General features: G+C 45.2%; 1 protein-coding gene across 1 annotated transcript in view; it reads right to left on the reverse strand.

Annotated features, from left to right (window-relative positions):
- bcar3 (BCAR3 adaptor protein, NSP family member) overlaps positions 1 to 14,783 on the reverse strand; it is a 164,100-nt gene that overhangs the window by 96,594 nt on the left and 52,723 nt on the right. Inside the window, exon 3 of the mRNA XM_078560802.1 lies at positions 3,121 to 3,235. Within this exon, the coding sequence (XP_078416928.1) occupies positions 3,121 to 3,235 (115 nt within the window). The remainder of the gene's footprint in view (positions 1 to 3,120; positions 3,236 to 14,783) is intronic.

Here is a 14,783-nt window from a genome sequence, read left to right on the forward strand (position 1 = left end):
ATTTCAGATGGGGCAGTAGCTGAGGTGCCAAAATTGTCCTTGGCACCCTTTGGCAAAATTTGGCAGCTCTAGGTGAATAGTTATAATCTGGAATGCACTGTCTAAAAGGATGGTGAAAACAGATTCGGTAGTGACATTCAAATATATGGGGTCAATACTTGAAGGGAAAGAATTGATGTGGCTACGGGAAAAGGAGTGGGACTAATTAAATAGGTTGATCAAAGAGCTGGCACAGGCACAATGGGCTGAGTGCCTCCTTCTGTGCTACATTATTCTATGATTCAATAAGTGGAAGTTGAATGAGAACAGGTTCTGGCCATGTGACGCATGGTACAGTTGAATTTCTGCACTCTTCCCCTGCTCTCTCTCTCTTTTATCCTCTGCTCCAGCTGCAATCCCCGATCAGCACTGTGCCCTTCTCTCACACCCTTTCTCCCTCCGCTGCTGCTGCTGCTGTCTCCTATCAGGTCTGCACTCTTCTCTATTTCTTTTTCATCCAAAATCTGGCACCACCAACTCAACAGCACTCCCTCAGTACTGCACAAATGATTGGTCTCAAATCTTTGGAGGTTTTTTTATTTCTTTCATGGGTTGTGGGTATCGCTGGCTGGGCTAGCATTTATTGCCCAGCCCTAACTGCCCTTGAGAAGGACTTGAACGCACAACCAGGGTCACAATGCAGATTCCGTCCGTCAAGAGGCGCAGCGGACATGACCTTCACAGTGAGACAAGTCCAAGAAAAATGCAGAGAGCAGCAGCAACCTCTGTTCCTGGCCGACTTTGACCTCACAAAGGCCTTTGACTCTATCAACTGGGAGGGACTGTGGAACGTCCCCTCAAATTTGACTGCCCGCAGAAATTCATCACCACCCTCTGTTTGCTGCATGATGACATGCAAACTGTGATCCTTCCCAACAGGTCTGCCACAGACCCAGTACCAGTGCAAACTGGGAACAAGCAAGGCTGTCTCATCACACCAATGTGCTTTTCCATTTACCTCGCCACAACACTCCACCCCATCTCCACGAAGCTCTCTGTCGGAGTGGAGCTACTCTACAAGACGACTGGGAAACTACTCAACCCACAACACCTCCATTCCAGAACCAAGAGCACCGCAAACTGTCATTGAACTGCCGTACGCTGACGACGCTTGTGTACGAGCACAGAGGCTAAGCTTCAAACTATTGTCGACGCATTCATGGAGGCGTATGAAAGAATGGGCCTTAGGCTAAACATCTGGAAGACAAAAGGTCCTCCAGCAGCCGCTCCTGCTGCACAACACTGCCCCCTGACTATAAAGATCCACAACGAACCATTGATCATTTTTCATTCCTTGGGAGCTTCCTCTCAGTGAGGGTTGACATCAGTGTTGAAACTCAACATCACCCCCACCCCCGTGTGCCAGCGCAGCCTTCAGCCGTCTGAGGAAAAGAGAGTGTTTGATGACAAACGCCTCAAACCCAGCACCAAGCTCATGGTCTACAGGCCTGCCCTCCTGTACATGTCAGAGACATGGACAATGTACAGCAGACACCTTAAATCCCTGGGGAAATATCGCCGGCAATGCCTCTGCAAAATTCTGCAAATTCAATGGCAGGATAGGCACTCCAATATCAGTGTCCTCTCTCAGGCCAACAGCACCAGTATCGAGGCACTAGTTATGGTTAATCAGCTATGCTCGGCAGGCCACATCATCCACATGCCTGACACAAGACTCCAAAAACAAGCTCCCCACTTTGAGCTTCTTCACGGCAAGCAGTTACCAAGAGGGCAGAGGAAATGTTTCAGGGATGTCCTCAAAGCCTCCCTGAAAAAAATGCAACATCCCCACCGATTTTTGGGGATCTCTTGCTCGAGATCGCCCAAACCCGAGAAGAAGCATCCACAAGGGTGCCGACCATTTCAAACATCCCCAACAGGCCCAGGTAGAGGCAAACAGCAGAAGGACCATACCAAAATCCAAGCATCCCACCCACCCGCCTCATCAAACACTATCTGCCCCACCTGTGGCAGAGTGCGAGGGTCCAGCATTGGACTTTAGTTGCCTCAGGACTGACAACCCCGGAGTGGAAGAAAGTCACCCTCAGCCCCAAGGGATTGTCTAAGAGAAGAGAAGAGAGATGTCCGAAAGTGCTTCACAGCCATTGAAGTACTTTTGAAATCACTGTTGTACCTCGAACACAATACAGATAAACATTCTGGGTCAGTCAGAAATATGGATAACAGCAGCTGGGACAGCTGCAAACAAAACGACTTTACCATCACAATTTCCATTCTGCAGGAGGGTTTAGTGTGTCTTTATTGTTGGTCATAACACTGGAGCAGTGGGAAAGAGAACCCAATCTGTCTTTTCCTAACAAAAACAGCCTCCCAAGAAACAGCCGTGTTGATGGTGGCTATTGAGAGGTGTCCATTGAGATGAACAGGCTCAATGGCTTCACGAGGTTCCTCACTTGGTCACTGCAAGCAGCGGTTAGAAACCTCGGGAGCAGTGAAGGAAACATCAGGGGTGGCAAATTCCAGAAAAAGAAAGAAAGGAGGATATACAGATTTAGAAACGCCTTTCGCTATCTCAGGACGTCCCAACAAACTCCACAGCCAATCACGTCCATTTTCAGCATAGTCACTGTCATGATGTAGGAAACATGGTAGCCAATTTTCACACAGCAAGATCCCGCAAACACGAATGAAATAAATGACTAGATCATCCATGTTTAGATGTTGGCTGAGGGATAAATATTGGTACCCAGGAGAACCCCCCTGCTCTTATTCAGAATATTGCCGAATTCAGAATTTTTGACATCCACCCAAGGCGGCAAAGGGGTCTTTAGTTTAACATCTTATCTGAAAGATGGTGCTTCCAACAATGCAGCACACCCTCAGCATCAGCCTCAATTTTGTGCTCAAATCTCTGGAGTGGAGCTTGAACTCGCAATCTTCTCATTTTGAGGTGGGAGTCAGAGCCATGAATGATAGTTGGATGCATTAGATTCTCTGCCAAGCTCTCATTATAATTAGACCATTAGTTCAGCAGCAATGGAGCATGGTGCGCATGGGCGCACACACACACACACACATACACACACACAAAAGAAAGAGTATGATCTAATACTGGAATACCTTTCCGTCTCTCCCTCTCCTGAAGGAGGAAGATGCTGGATACAATATGAGTCCTGTGTGTCTGGTTCTGAATTCCCAGCTGTCTCAGATCACTTTCTGTCAAATGCAGCAAATCCTGGGAAGAAACAAAGAGTGAGCGACGAGTTAAAAGGAAGAACAGTAAATCAGGTTATGAACTGTATACAGTGTATATCAGACTGTACCAGGTATACTGCATAGAATAGACTGTGATCAGTAGATTGTATAGGTCAGGCTGTGATCAGAATTTCTTGTACATATCAGATAATGATCATATATTGTATTTATAATCTGTATATTGCATCCACCAGATTGTGAATAGTCTCCTATACACATCAATTATAACTTGTGTACATGAGACTGAAGTCAGTGCAATATATGTTAGATGATCAACATCCTGTACGGACTGTGGTAAATACACTAACTCTGCACATGTCAAACTGTGAACAGAATTTCTAGTGTTTAATCAGATTGCGATCAGATGCTACAATGTTTCATGATGAGCTCTACATGAAAATCTATCAGGTAAGCTCAAAACTATAGTTACAAAGGTAAAAGCAAAATACTGTGGATGCTGGAATTCTAGAACAAAAACAAAAATACCTGCAAAATCTCAGCAGGTCTGACAGCATCTGCGGAGAGGGATACAGTTGACGTTTCGAGTCCGTATGAGCCTTCATCAGAACCCGCTTTGTGGAACACCTTCTGTCTGTCCGCAAGCATGACCCAGACCTCCCTTCACTTGCCATTTCAACACACCACCCTGCTCTCATGCCCGCATGTCCGTCCTTGGCCTGCTGCAATGTTCCAGTGAAGCTCAACGCAAACTGGAGGAACAGCACCTCATCTTCCGGCTAGGCACTTTACAGCCTTCCGGACTGAATACTGAGTTCAACAATTTCAGATCATGAACTCTCTCCTCCATCCCTACACCCTTTCTGATCCTCCTTTTTCCAATAATTTATAATTTTTTTACAAATATATTTTTCTTTTCCCATCTATTTTTAAATTTATTTCCATCTATTGTTTCATCTCCACTTTTTAGCCCATTTCGATCCCTTCCCCCCCACCCCACCCCACCCCCACTAGGGCCATCTGCCACTTGCTTGTCCTGCTTGTTACCCTTAATGTCCCCATTAGCACATCCTTTAGATAATATCACCACCGTCAACACCTCTTTGTCCTTTTGTCTATGACATCTTTGGCAGTCTCTTCTTGGCCTCCACCTATCACTGGCCCCCTATCGAGCTCCTCCTGACCCACTCCCCTCTACCAGCTTATATTTCATCTCATTTCTATATTTTTTAGTCCTGATGAAGGGTCATACGGACTCGAAACGTCAACTGTATCCCTCTCCGCAGATGCTGTTAGACCTGCTGAGTTTTTCCAGGTATTTTTGTTTTTGTTCTATAGTTACAAAATTGACTGATAGGTAGAAAACAATGGGTATTTGGCGGACAAGTTATGTTGGGCCAATCGGATTAGCCAGCAGTTCCATCAGTCCCAACAGCACCAACAACGCATTAGTGGGCACTGCCAGGACTGCAATGAGTAAGAAGGTGGCAGCCCAATGGATCCTAGGAAACAGATAAGTCCAGTGTCTTGGGCGGGTTGGGGGGCTGGGGTGGTGGTGGTGGTGGGGGGTGGGGGGGGGGGGTGTGTGTGTGGGGGAGGAGTGGTGGGTTTAAGGCATAAAGGAAGAGAGGGGTTCTATCTTCGGTGGGGGGGGGGTGGGGGGGTGTGGAAGGGGGGTCTATCCCCAATCCTCAAAGGGTGGCCCTCGAAGTTAGAGTAGCCCCCTTCTTTCCCGTCCTTTGAAAAGTTTACTTTAAACAATGGTGCTGCCCACTCCCACCCGACTGCCCACATCAACCGTTTTATGGTGTGGGCAGCATGTTATTGGGGTCAATTGGTTTATTGACAAGCCTAATTGACCCTTGATTGTCTATTTAAATATGGCAGACATATTTTGGCATATCCCCCCCCCATATTATGGGGGTGAGCTCAGGATGGGTAGGAAGGTGGCAGGGTGAGCACCCGTCCTATTTGACATGCCTTGCTTGCCGAAAACATGGCCAGCGGAGCACATAGAATGCAGCCCTTGGACTCAAACTGGTCAAATTTGCGGTAGCCCCAATCTGGGAGGGACACTGGAACTGGAGGAGGCAGATTAGAAATTACACAATGAGTTGGACTAAATATCTATCAGGGGAGAACAATGGCCAACGAAACTTGTTGCAGACACGTACAAAGTGCCACATTAGGCAGGAAACAAAGTGACGCATGTATGGTAGGAATAGTGTTAAAATGGCTACGGGTAAAGTTGAAAGAGATCCAGGTATCTTAATAAGCTCCACACTGTTGTCCGAGACGACAGCAATCAACAAGGCCAATGGAATGTTGAACCACATGGCCAAACTAGTAAAAAGTAGAAAAAGATTGTGGTTAAACTGTACAATTAGACAAGAGCTGTGTCCAATACTGGTTACCAAGAAACCAGGGAGACAGTCATAAAATGGAAGCAGTGCAACGAAGAGTTATAAGGCTGATGTCAGTATGAAAGGTGGAGTTATGAGGAGGATTTGAACTCTAAGCCTTTAGTCAGCCTCCGACTATCTCCTCCTTTGGTTTGCTGCCAATTTTCTGTCTGATTAAAGGCCCTAGCATTAATGCTAATTGTTCTTTTCAGTCTAGAAAGGGGTTACCTTAGAACCACATGGGTTTGCTTGTCATGCTGCTGGGTTAATACCAACTGTGGTAGGATGAGACCCTTGATTGGGCATTAACTGCCCACTTTAGGGCCTCAAAAACTCAAGAAATAGGAGCATGAGTAGACCTTATGGCCCATCGAGCCTGCTCCGCCATTCAATATGATCATGACTAATCTTGTGTTTCAATTCCACTCTCTTGCCTGTGTCCTGCATCCCTTGATTCCCTGAGGGGCCAAAAATCTGTCTATCCCAGCCTTAAATGTATTCAACCATAAACCTCTGGGGTAGAGAATTCCAAAGATTCACAACCCTTTTGAGTGAAGTAATTTCTCCTCATCCCAGTCCTAAATGATAGGCCCCTTGTCCTGAGACTATGCTCTCGTGTTTCAGATTCTCTGAAAAGCTGAAACAATCTCTCAGCATCCACCCTATCAAGCCCCTTCAGAATTTTGTAGGTTTCAATGAGATTGCCTCTCATACTTCTAAACTCCAGAGAATATAAGCCCAATTTACTCACTCCCTCATCATAGGACCACCCGCTCTTCTGTGTTTTTGGCTGCTTAAAAACAGGCATTAGGCCCCAAGTTATTTTAATGAGGGTTCTAATATCTGTTAAAGGATTTTTTCCAGAAATTGTGCAGCCCTGAATGGAGCAGGCCTCAAGTCTGCTCTGCCTGAGTTTTCTGGCCACCATTAAACAGGTAGGCTAAATATTCTTTTTAACTTTTCTTTTTACAAATGTGGAGCAGCAAAGTGCAAGACAGCTCCTCCTGGCTCCCCAGTACTTCTGACAGCTGCTGCCAGCCAGAAATGGCCCTCATCTCGCTGTCCTCACCCCTCATTCCCCTCCCATCACAACCCCCTCCCACCAAAACACTGGAACTTTCCTGAGGGCCACCGCCCTAAACTAAATGCTGGGGAAAGGGGAGATACCTGCGGAGGGGTGACAGGCACTGACAGTTCACCTGGAATAATTAGAGGAGGCCCTGAGGCCCAATTTTGGGAACCAGCGTTTGGGTGCGCACTACTGGCTCAATGCCAAGTCTGGGCCCAAAAAGAGGGGCTCAACCTCATTAAAACAACCTGGAGTTTTGAACACCATAATCGTTACAATATTTAACATAAAATTTACAGCACATTAATCCTAAGCATCAAACATTACGAGAACCTTTTCTGATGTTTTCAACCATTGCTTTATACCTGTGAACAAAATATTTAATTGAGCCAGGCTTCATATATTAGTGTATCTTGATGTAACTCCTTAGGTTTTCTTCTCTCCGCAACAAAAGCTGTTATTGAAATTGAGATATAGTTATGTTTCCAGAAGCCACTGTACTTTTTAATTGGTTGTAGGTGATGTGCATTGCCATGTTAAGGTTTCTCAGCATGGTGATGCTTGCAATAGGGACAGAGGGTGTAAGGTGTATAGCAATGTCTTTTCTTTGGTCAGAGTGAGGAGGGATTCTTGCCAATTAGAGCATTATCCTCAAAGTCAGTTTGATTGAGGTCCTTTTGTCAAATAAGCTTCATATCCTCAAAGAGCATCCCTGTCGCATCATGCCTTGATCCGCTCCTCATGCTGGTGACATGTTTAAAATCTGCTGGCTGCTGTAAACTACTTTTTTTGCTCAACTTTGAATTCATTGTAAATGGTCGGTAAACAAAGGCAGCAGAATGTTTTTAGTCTGCAACTTTTATCAGTGTTGCTTTGTTAAAGCTGAGTGGTACCAGGGCAAATTGCTTCACGATCATGGCTGTGGCTCTATCCTTGTAACCCTTTGTTTTTCTTATCTTATTGTAAATGTTATGACTGTTTAAACAGGCCTCTTGTATGATTTGGGAGAAGTTTCAATTACCCTGCGTTCTTGTGTTTTGACAATGCTTTTCTCCGCAGGTGCTTTTCTATAATCTCTGCTAGTTTTTGTGTGGCAGGAAAGTGAAGGCTGTAAAAGGTGACTGGTCAGCTGCTGGACTCTGCACCTGACTCCAACAAGCCAGCTAATGAAGGGATCTGTAAACAGGCACACACGCTGAATGGCCCCTCATTCGCCAGACATAAACACTTCAACCGATCAAAAGGCATTATCAGAGCCATCAATTTCCCTCAGACTTTTCGCTGCATTGTTGTAACAATGCATTCAGACCACCAACGCTTTTCAAGGACAGATGTTCTGACATATAGCATCGACTAGAAGAAGTGGAAAGTAAGCAGGAGGAATGTCTTTAATTTGGTGCCGTCTAACTGCGAAACTTTGTCCCAAACGTTCATACAGACAGCAACGCTGGTTAAAAAACAGGCTGGGATAGGGGTGCAGGGAGAGGGTCGGGGTGCATGTGGGTTTTTCTTATGTTTGCTGCTAACAGCATCATTGTTTACTGTATTTGTAACGTATTATCTTGTAGGGCGTGTCCCTCAGCATCTACTTATGCACAACGCCTCCCGAAGATGTATAGGATTGCAAAGAAGTTTGTGGTTTGTACCAGCTGATCTCCTGTGGCGTCACACACACAGGTGATCTTGGCTTAACACACCAAGGGTGATGTTTAACTGCTCCAAGTGTTTAATCAGGCCTGTCCCTTTAAGGCAGCCGCTCTTGTGCTTGCCATGTGGAAATGGTCTAAATAGACACATCCTGAGGTCAATCACTTCTGAATTGCTGGGTTGATTGGCAGCTGGGTGGGGTGGGTGGTGGATGGTGGCAGAGAAAGCAGGGTAAAGGCCAAGTTTCTTCAAGGGCAGAACGATGACTGGCTTCATTTTCTTTAAAATGTTGTGACATCTGAACAGATGTGAGCCAGCTAAGTTCAGACTGCAAGCACAGCAGAAAAGAAAGGTTTACATATATAAGGCTTCTGAAAGCAGGGAGGGAGTTTTTTCAATTCTTTACCAGGATGTGGGCATCGGTGGCTAGGCTAGCACTTTTTTGCCCATCCCTAATTGCCTTCGGGAAGGTGGTGGTGAGCTGCATTCTTGAGCCACTGCAGTCTAGGTGGTGTAGGAATACCCACAGTGCTGCTAGGGAGGGAGTTCCAGGGTTTTGACCCAACGACAGTGAAGGAACGGTGATATATTTCCAAGTCAGGATGGTGAGTGGCTTTGAGGGGAACTTGTAGGTGGTGTTCCCATGCATCTGCTGCCCTTGTCCTCCTAGGTGGTAGTGGTCATGGGTTTGGAAGGTGCTGTCAAAAGAGCCTTGTATATGGTACACACTGCTGTCACTATGCGTCAGTAGTGGAGGGAGTGAACGTTTTAAGTTGGTGGATGGGGTGCTGATGAGACGGGCTGCTTTGTCCTGCATGTCCTCCTTCAGTGGCTTCTTGATGCCAAGGTAGAGGATTTAAGAAAGGAGTTCAGTGGGTCGTGGTGAGTGCGACATCGGTGGCTTTTTTTATTCATTCATAGAGCGTGAGCATTGTCGATAAGGTCAGCAATTATTGCCCATCCCTTAAGAACGTTGTGACAAGCCACATTCTCGAATATAACCGAGTTGCTCGGCCATTTCAGAGGGCAGTTCTGCAGGCCAGGAGTCACACATAGGCCAGGCTGAGTCAGGACGGCAGATTTCCTTCCTGGACATCATGAACCCGATGGGTTTTTTTAATGACAATCCAGTAGCTTCATTATCATCATTTTAATCATCAAGTCAGAATATTCTGTGATGTGGAGGGGAACTTGCAGTGGTGTTCCCACATGCCTGCTGCCCTTGTTCTTCTACACAATAGGTGCGCATGGCAGACAGGTTTTGGGATTCAGGAGGTGAGAGTTACTCACTGCACAGTTCCCAGCCTCTGACCTGTTCTTGTAGCCACAGTATTTATATGGCTGGTCCAGTTAAGCTTCTGGTCAATGGTAACCCCCAGCATCGCCCCCCACCCCCCCACCCCAAAGCACCACAAGATGCTGCTAGTGATGACACGATTGAAAGTCTGGGGGAAATGGTCAAATTCTCCCATGTTGGGGATGGACATTGCCACACGGGCATCAATGTTACTTTCCACTTAGTAGTCCAAGCTTGAATGTTGCCCAGTCTTGCTGTATATGGGCACAGACTGCTTCAATTACTTAATAAGATGTAATTAAAATAGTTTCCTAGCATATAAAAAAACTCTCCGAACAACAATGACAGAAGGGCCAGATTTTCCCCATCAAGGCAGGGAATTCGAGTCAGGAAATGCCCCAGCTCAGTGCATCCACTTCAGGAACAAGTGCCTCAACTGGAACGATTTTCATTCCACGGGGGAGGAGGGGGGGGATGCCAAGGATAACATCAAGCCCGCCACCTCCTGGCGCAGACTGGAGGCGGCCACAGAGGCTGCCGAGTGCCGAGGCAGGCTGGCTAAAAGGCCCGCCTCAGATCTTTGGTACCTTGTCCCAGCTGTTTTGTTAAATATTAGGTCCTCGAGCCCTCACCTCACCTCACACACCCCCTCACCTCCCAACCACTCCCCATGCCCCATCCATGCCAAGTCATGCCAACCAATGCCCCCAATAGCCCCTCATACCAAACCATGACCCCCAGTCATCCCCACAGCCCTTAAAGCACCTACACCAATGCCAACTCATACCCCCCCACCCATCCACCATCCTTTACCCTTACACCCTCCATGCCAACTCATGCGGTATCCACCATGGACAGACTTCATCAGCCTTGTTGAAATGAAATAAAGTATCTATTACAGACTTCACTGTATACAAAAAAAAACTCATTCATGAAAGCCAATTCTTTAAATCCACTCAAGTACTTAAACCCTTGTAGAAAAAACATTTGTATTCATAACCCCAAAAAGACAGTTAATCATTTAATAACCTCAGTTGTCAATCAAACAGTAAACTTAAAGCCCCCCAATATAATGATAATCGGTTTTGGAAGCAGTTAAACAGTAATAATGCTAGCATTAGGGCTATTTCAAGAAACAGCTACACTGCTGGAACTGATTTTTTATTATTCTCACAGACATATGCCAGCATTTATTTTTTTCAAATTTTAAAGGGCAGGGGATTTAAATAACTTGACAGCCTGACGGTTTTACATACCTTATATACCCTTCAAGAGCATTTACACCTCCACCATAAAGTCATGGAACACACACGACAGGCTTGAGGCCGTTTCTGGAGTGAAAATGGGGTCTGCTTGTCTTGTGCGCTGAGTTTAAATGGCCGTACCAATTTGTAATTCGCTCCTGTGCACTTCATCCCTGCCGTACCACCCCCCACACCACCTGCCTTTCCACTACCAGCAAAAATAGGACCTGCTGGAAACGGGAACAGGACTTCCAGATCCAGGTCCCGTCCACCATTTTTAAAACGTTCTGCGTAGTCTCCATAACGCAACAAAAATCTGGCACAGAGCTTGTCCCAGGGGTCTGCCTAATGTGGTACTGAAACATGGAGTCTGAGGGGCTTCCAGCTTCAATCCTCCAGTCTCTGCAGAATTAGCTGGTGTCATTTAGCAAACATTGGACAGGCTTTCTGCTGCCGAGTGCTATCCAGTGACCCTTGCTGGACATTGCTGACATTCTGGGTGAGGGCAGGATAGTGCTTCACTGTGAACACTGCCATAGGAAGGTAGCCTGAGAAGCTTTAATAGAAGCACAAAAATGATAGCCCAGGAGGCCATTCGGTCCATCGTGCCTGTGCTAGCCCTTTGGTAGAGCTATCCAATTAATCTCACTCACTCACTCTTCCCCATAGCCTGTAAATATTTCTCCTTCAGGCATTTATCCAATTCTTCTGTGAATGCTACTATTGAATCTGCCTCCCCTTCACCCTTTCAGCCAGTACATTCCCGATTCCAACAATTCGCTGTGCAAGGACAAAGTTCTCTCATCTTGCCTCTGACTCTTTTGCCAATCACCTTAAATCTATGTTCTCTGGTTACTGCCCCTTCTTCCCCTGGAAACAGTTTCTCCTTAGTCTATCAAAATCTTTCTTGGTTATGAACAATTCTATCATATTCCCTCTTAACATTCTCTGCTCTAAAGATTAAAACCCCACACATATGGCTCTGAGAGCATGTAAAGGATGGTGAGGTGCCAATGTACTTCTTGCTTCTGCACTTCAGAAATTGGTGAAGTTGGCCAGGCTACACTTACACCCTCAGTTGCCTTCAGTTGGCCTGAGATGATGGTGCTGGTCTCTTTGAGAAGTGATTATCTTTTACAAAACAGTGACTCACTAGAACATTCAGGAACACTCCGAGTCAACCACAGGGAAGCATTGGAACCATGTTTCGGCCAGGCAGACTAGCAATAGCAGGTTTCCTTCCCTAAAGGAAATTAATTAAACATTCAGCTTTTTAATGACAGGACAATGAGAAATGGTACCAATGGCCTTTGGAGCAACTATGTACACAAGGGTGACAATTGTATCTTTCCCACAAAACACAACAAGAACCTTTAATGATTGTGCACTGAATTGTGGTATTTATGCAGAATTACTGCTGCATTAAGGCTTTTATGCAGGCTCATGATGAATTTAAATTGCTAAATTACAAGATCTGCAGGGTCATGCTGTGTCGGTAGAGTGTGAGAATGGTGCTGTAGTAATGACAAAGACATGGTATCATTGAGACACTATACCTTGTTAATAAGCCTTATTCCAATTACGTGTTGTCATTCGGGTTCAACACTTCTGCTACAGTATAATACCTCACCTGTTCTTTATATTACTAAATATTCAAGATAGAGAAGGAAAAAGAGAGGGTGGCATTATTGATTAAGGATGAAGTAGAACGGACATACTAGATGGTTCTAGGGTTGAATCAATTTGGCTTGAGCTTGAGAACGGAGTGGGGGAACAGTTACATAGCTGGGAATTTTTTTTTAAACTAGAACTTCCAAATGTGAAATGGAGACTGGTGAGCAAAATTGTTGGCAAATTTCTAAGGCATGTAACAAAATTAGAACAGTAATACTAGGAGACTTTAACAACCTTATTTATTATAGGCATAGTAGGGGAAGGAGAGAAATTTCTGATATATGTAGATGACAACTTCCTCGATCAATATGTCTCCAAATGAAGAAGGAAGGAAGCAGTGCTAGATCTAATTATGGGAAATGAAATATATCCAGCTTGCGATGACCATCATAATTCGGGCTAGAATAATTACAGAAAGAGACCAGAAAACATTGACGGTTAAAATACTCAACTGGGACAAGTTAATTTCAATGATTTAAGAAGGGACCTGGTACAGGTGGATCGGAAAAGGCGATTCCAGGGTAAAGAGGTATCAGAGCAATGGAAGCCTTTCAGGGTGAGAGTGTTCAAAGAAAGAAAGAAAAGACTTGTGCTTATGTAGAGGTTTTCATGATCACTGGACATCTCAAAGTGCTTTACAGTCAATGGAAGTACTTTCTTTTGCACGGTAATCACTGTTGTAATGGGGGAAAATGCAGCAGCCAATTCTAAACAGTCATCTCCCACAAACGACAATGCAATAATGGCCGGATAATCTGCTTCTGTGATGTTGATTGAGGGATAAATATTGGCTAGGACACGAGGGATAACTCCCCTGCCCTTCTTTGAAATAATGTCATGGGACCTTTCACATCCACCCCAGCAGGTAGATTTTGGTTTAATGTCTCATCCAAAAGACAACACCTCCAACAGTGCAGCACTTCCCCCAATACTGCACTGGAGTGTCAACCTTGAATTTTATGCTCAAGTCCTGAAGTGGGACTTGAATCTGGGACCAGAGGTGAGAATGCTACCGTAAGCTGCAGCTGACAAGCCCAGTGACAAACACAGGCATAGCAAGTTGGATGGCCTCCTTCTGTGCTGTTAAGTTTCTACGATTCCTCGACAACATGGCATTTGGGTCAACAACAACATAGCAAAAAGGTGCTTCACAGGGCTGTTCTCACACACTGAGTCACATAAGGTAATATTAGACCAGGCAAGCAAATGTTTGGTCAGAGGTAGGTTTTAAATAGCATCTTAAAAGAGAACAGAAGTGCGGAGAGTTTTAAGGTGGGAATTCCAGGGTTTAGGGCCTAGGCTGCCAAAGCAATGGGTGCCAATGGTGGAGGAAAGGAAATGGAGGGTGAGCAAGAAGCCAGAATTGGAGGAAGGAGGGTTCTCAGGAGGTTGTAGGGCTGGTGGAGGTTACTGATATATGGAGGGGCATGCAGCTAGGCCATGGATAGTCATTGGCAAAAATGGATAAAAGTGGATATTAACACATAACAGGTTAATTTGGGGAATTGAAAAGGGCAATCTATCCAACTGACTTTACATTACTTAAAAGATTTGCCTTAGAACTTTTACATATTTATATTATACCTATAGCCGACGCAGAGCAGAGCTATACCCTTGAGGGCTGTTTGTGTTCACTTCAATAGTTGTTTAAAAGAAAAGCAATGCTCAGCACCGAAGGCTTAATCTCTGGCAGAACCTTCACGGAGATACTTCAGCTGGATGATGCTGACTTCCTCTGTTAGGTTGACCTGAAATCATCAATCCCAGATGCCAAGTCATAGATGGGAGCAGCTGTCACAAACACCAGTGCTGATGTGTGTGAATCATCGATTGATTGTCAGAGAGGGTTACCACACTCTCCACACGCCTGTCTGCATGCAAGCCTGCTGCAACAGGCATATTCAATTAATGTGAAATTCAAAGTGCTCGAGGCTGCTTTCATTTCAAATATAAAAAAGCTCGATGAAACAGCAAACTCACTGCAGTATGTCCAGGCCAGAAAGCTCATTCTGATAGGAATTTGTTAGGCAAGGGTACTAAGGTTGTCAGGCAATGGTATAAAGAATATGGAGCCAAGGCAGATACATGGAATTAAGATACAGATCAGCCCTGATCTAAAGAAATGGTGGTACAGGCTCAAAGGACTTAATGGCGTAATCCTGTTCTTGAGAAAGAAACTGAGAGAGAAATATTATTCATTATTGGTCTCCACTTGCTATGAACTAATACTATTGCTG

The sequence above is a fragment of the Cetorhinus maximus genome, chromosome 17, assembly GCF_964194155.1.
Source record: "Cetorhinus maximus chromosome 17, sCetMax3.hap1.1, whole genome shotgun sequence".
Lineage (NCBI taxonomy): Eukaryota > Metazoa > Chordata > Chondrichthyes > Lamniformes > Cetorhinidae > Cetorhinus > Cetorhinus maximus.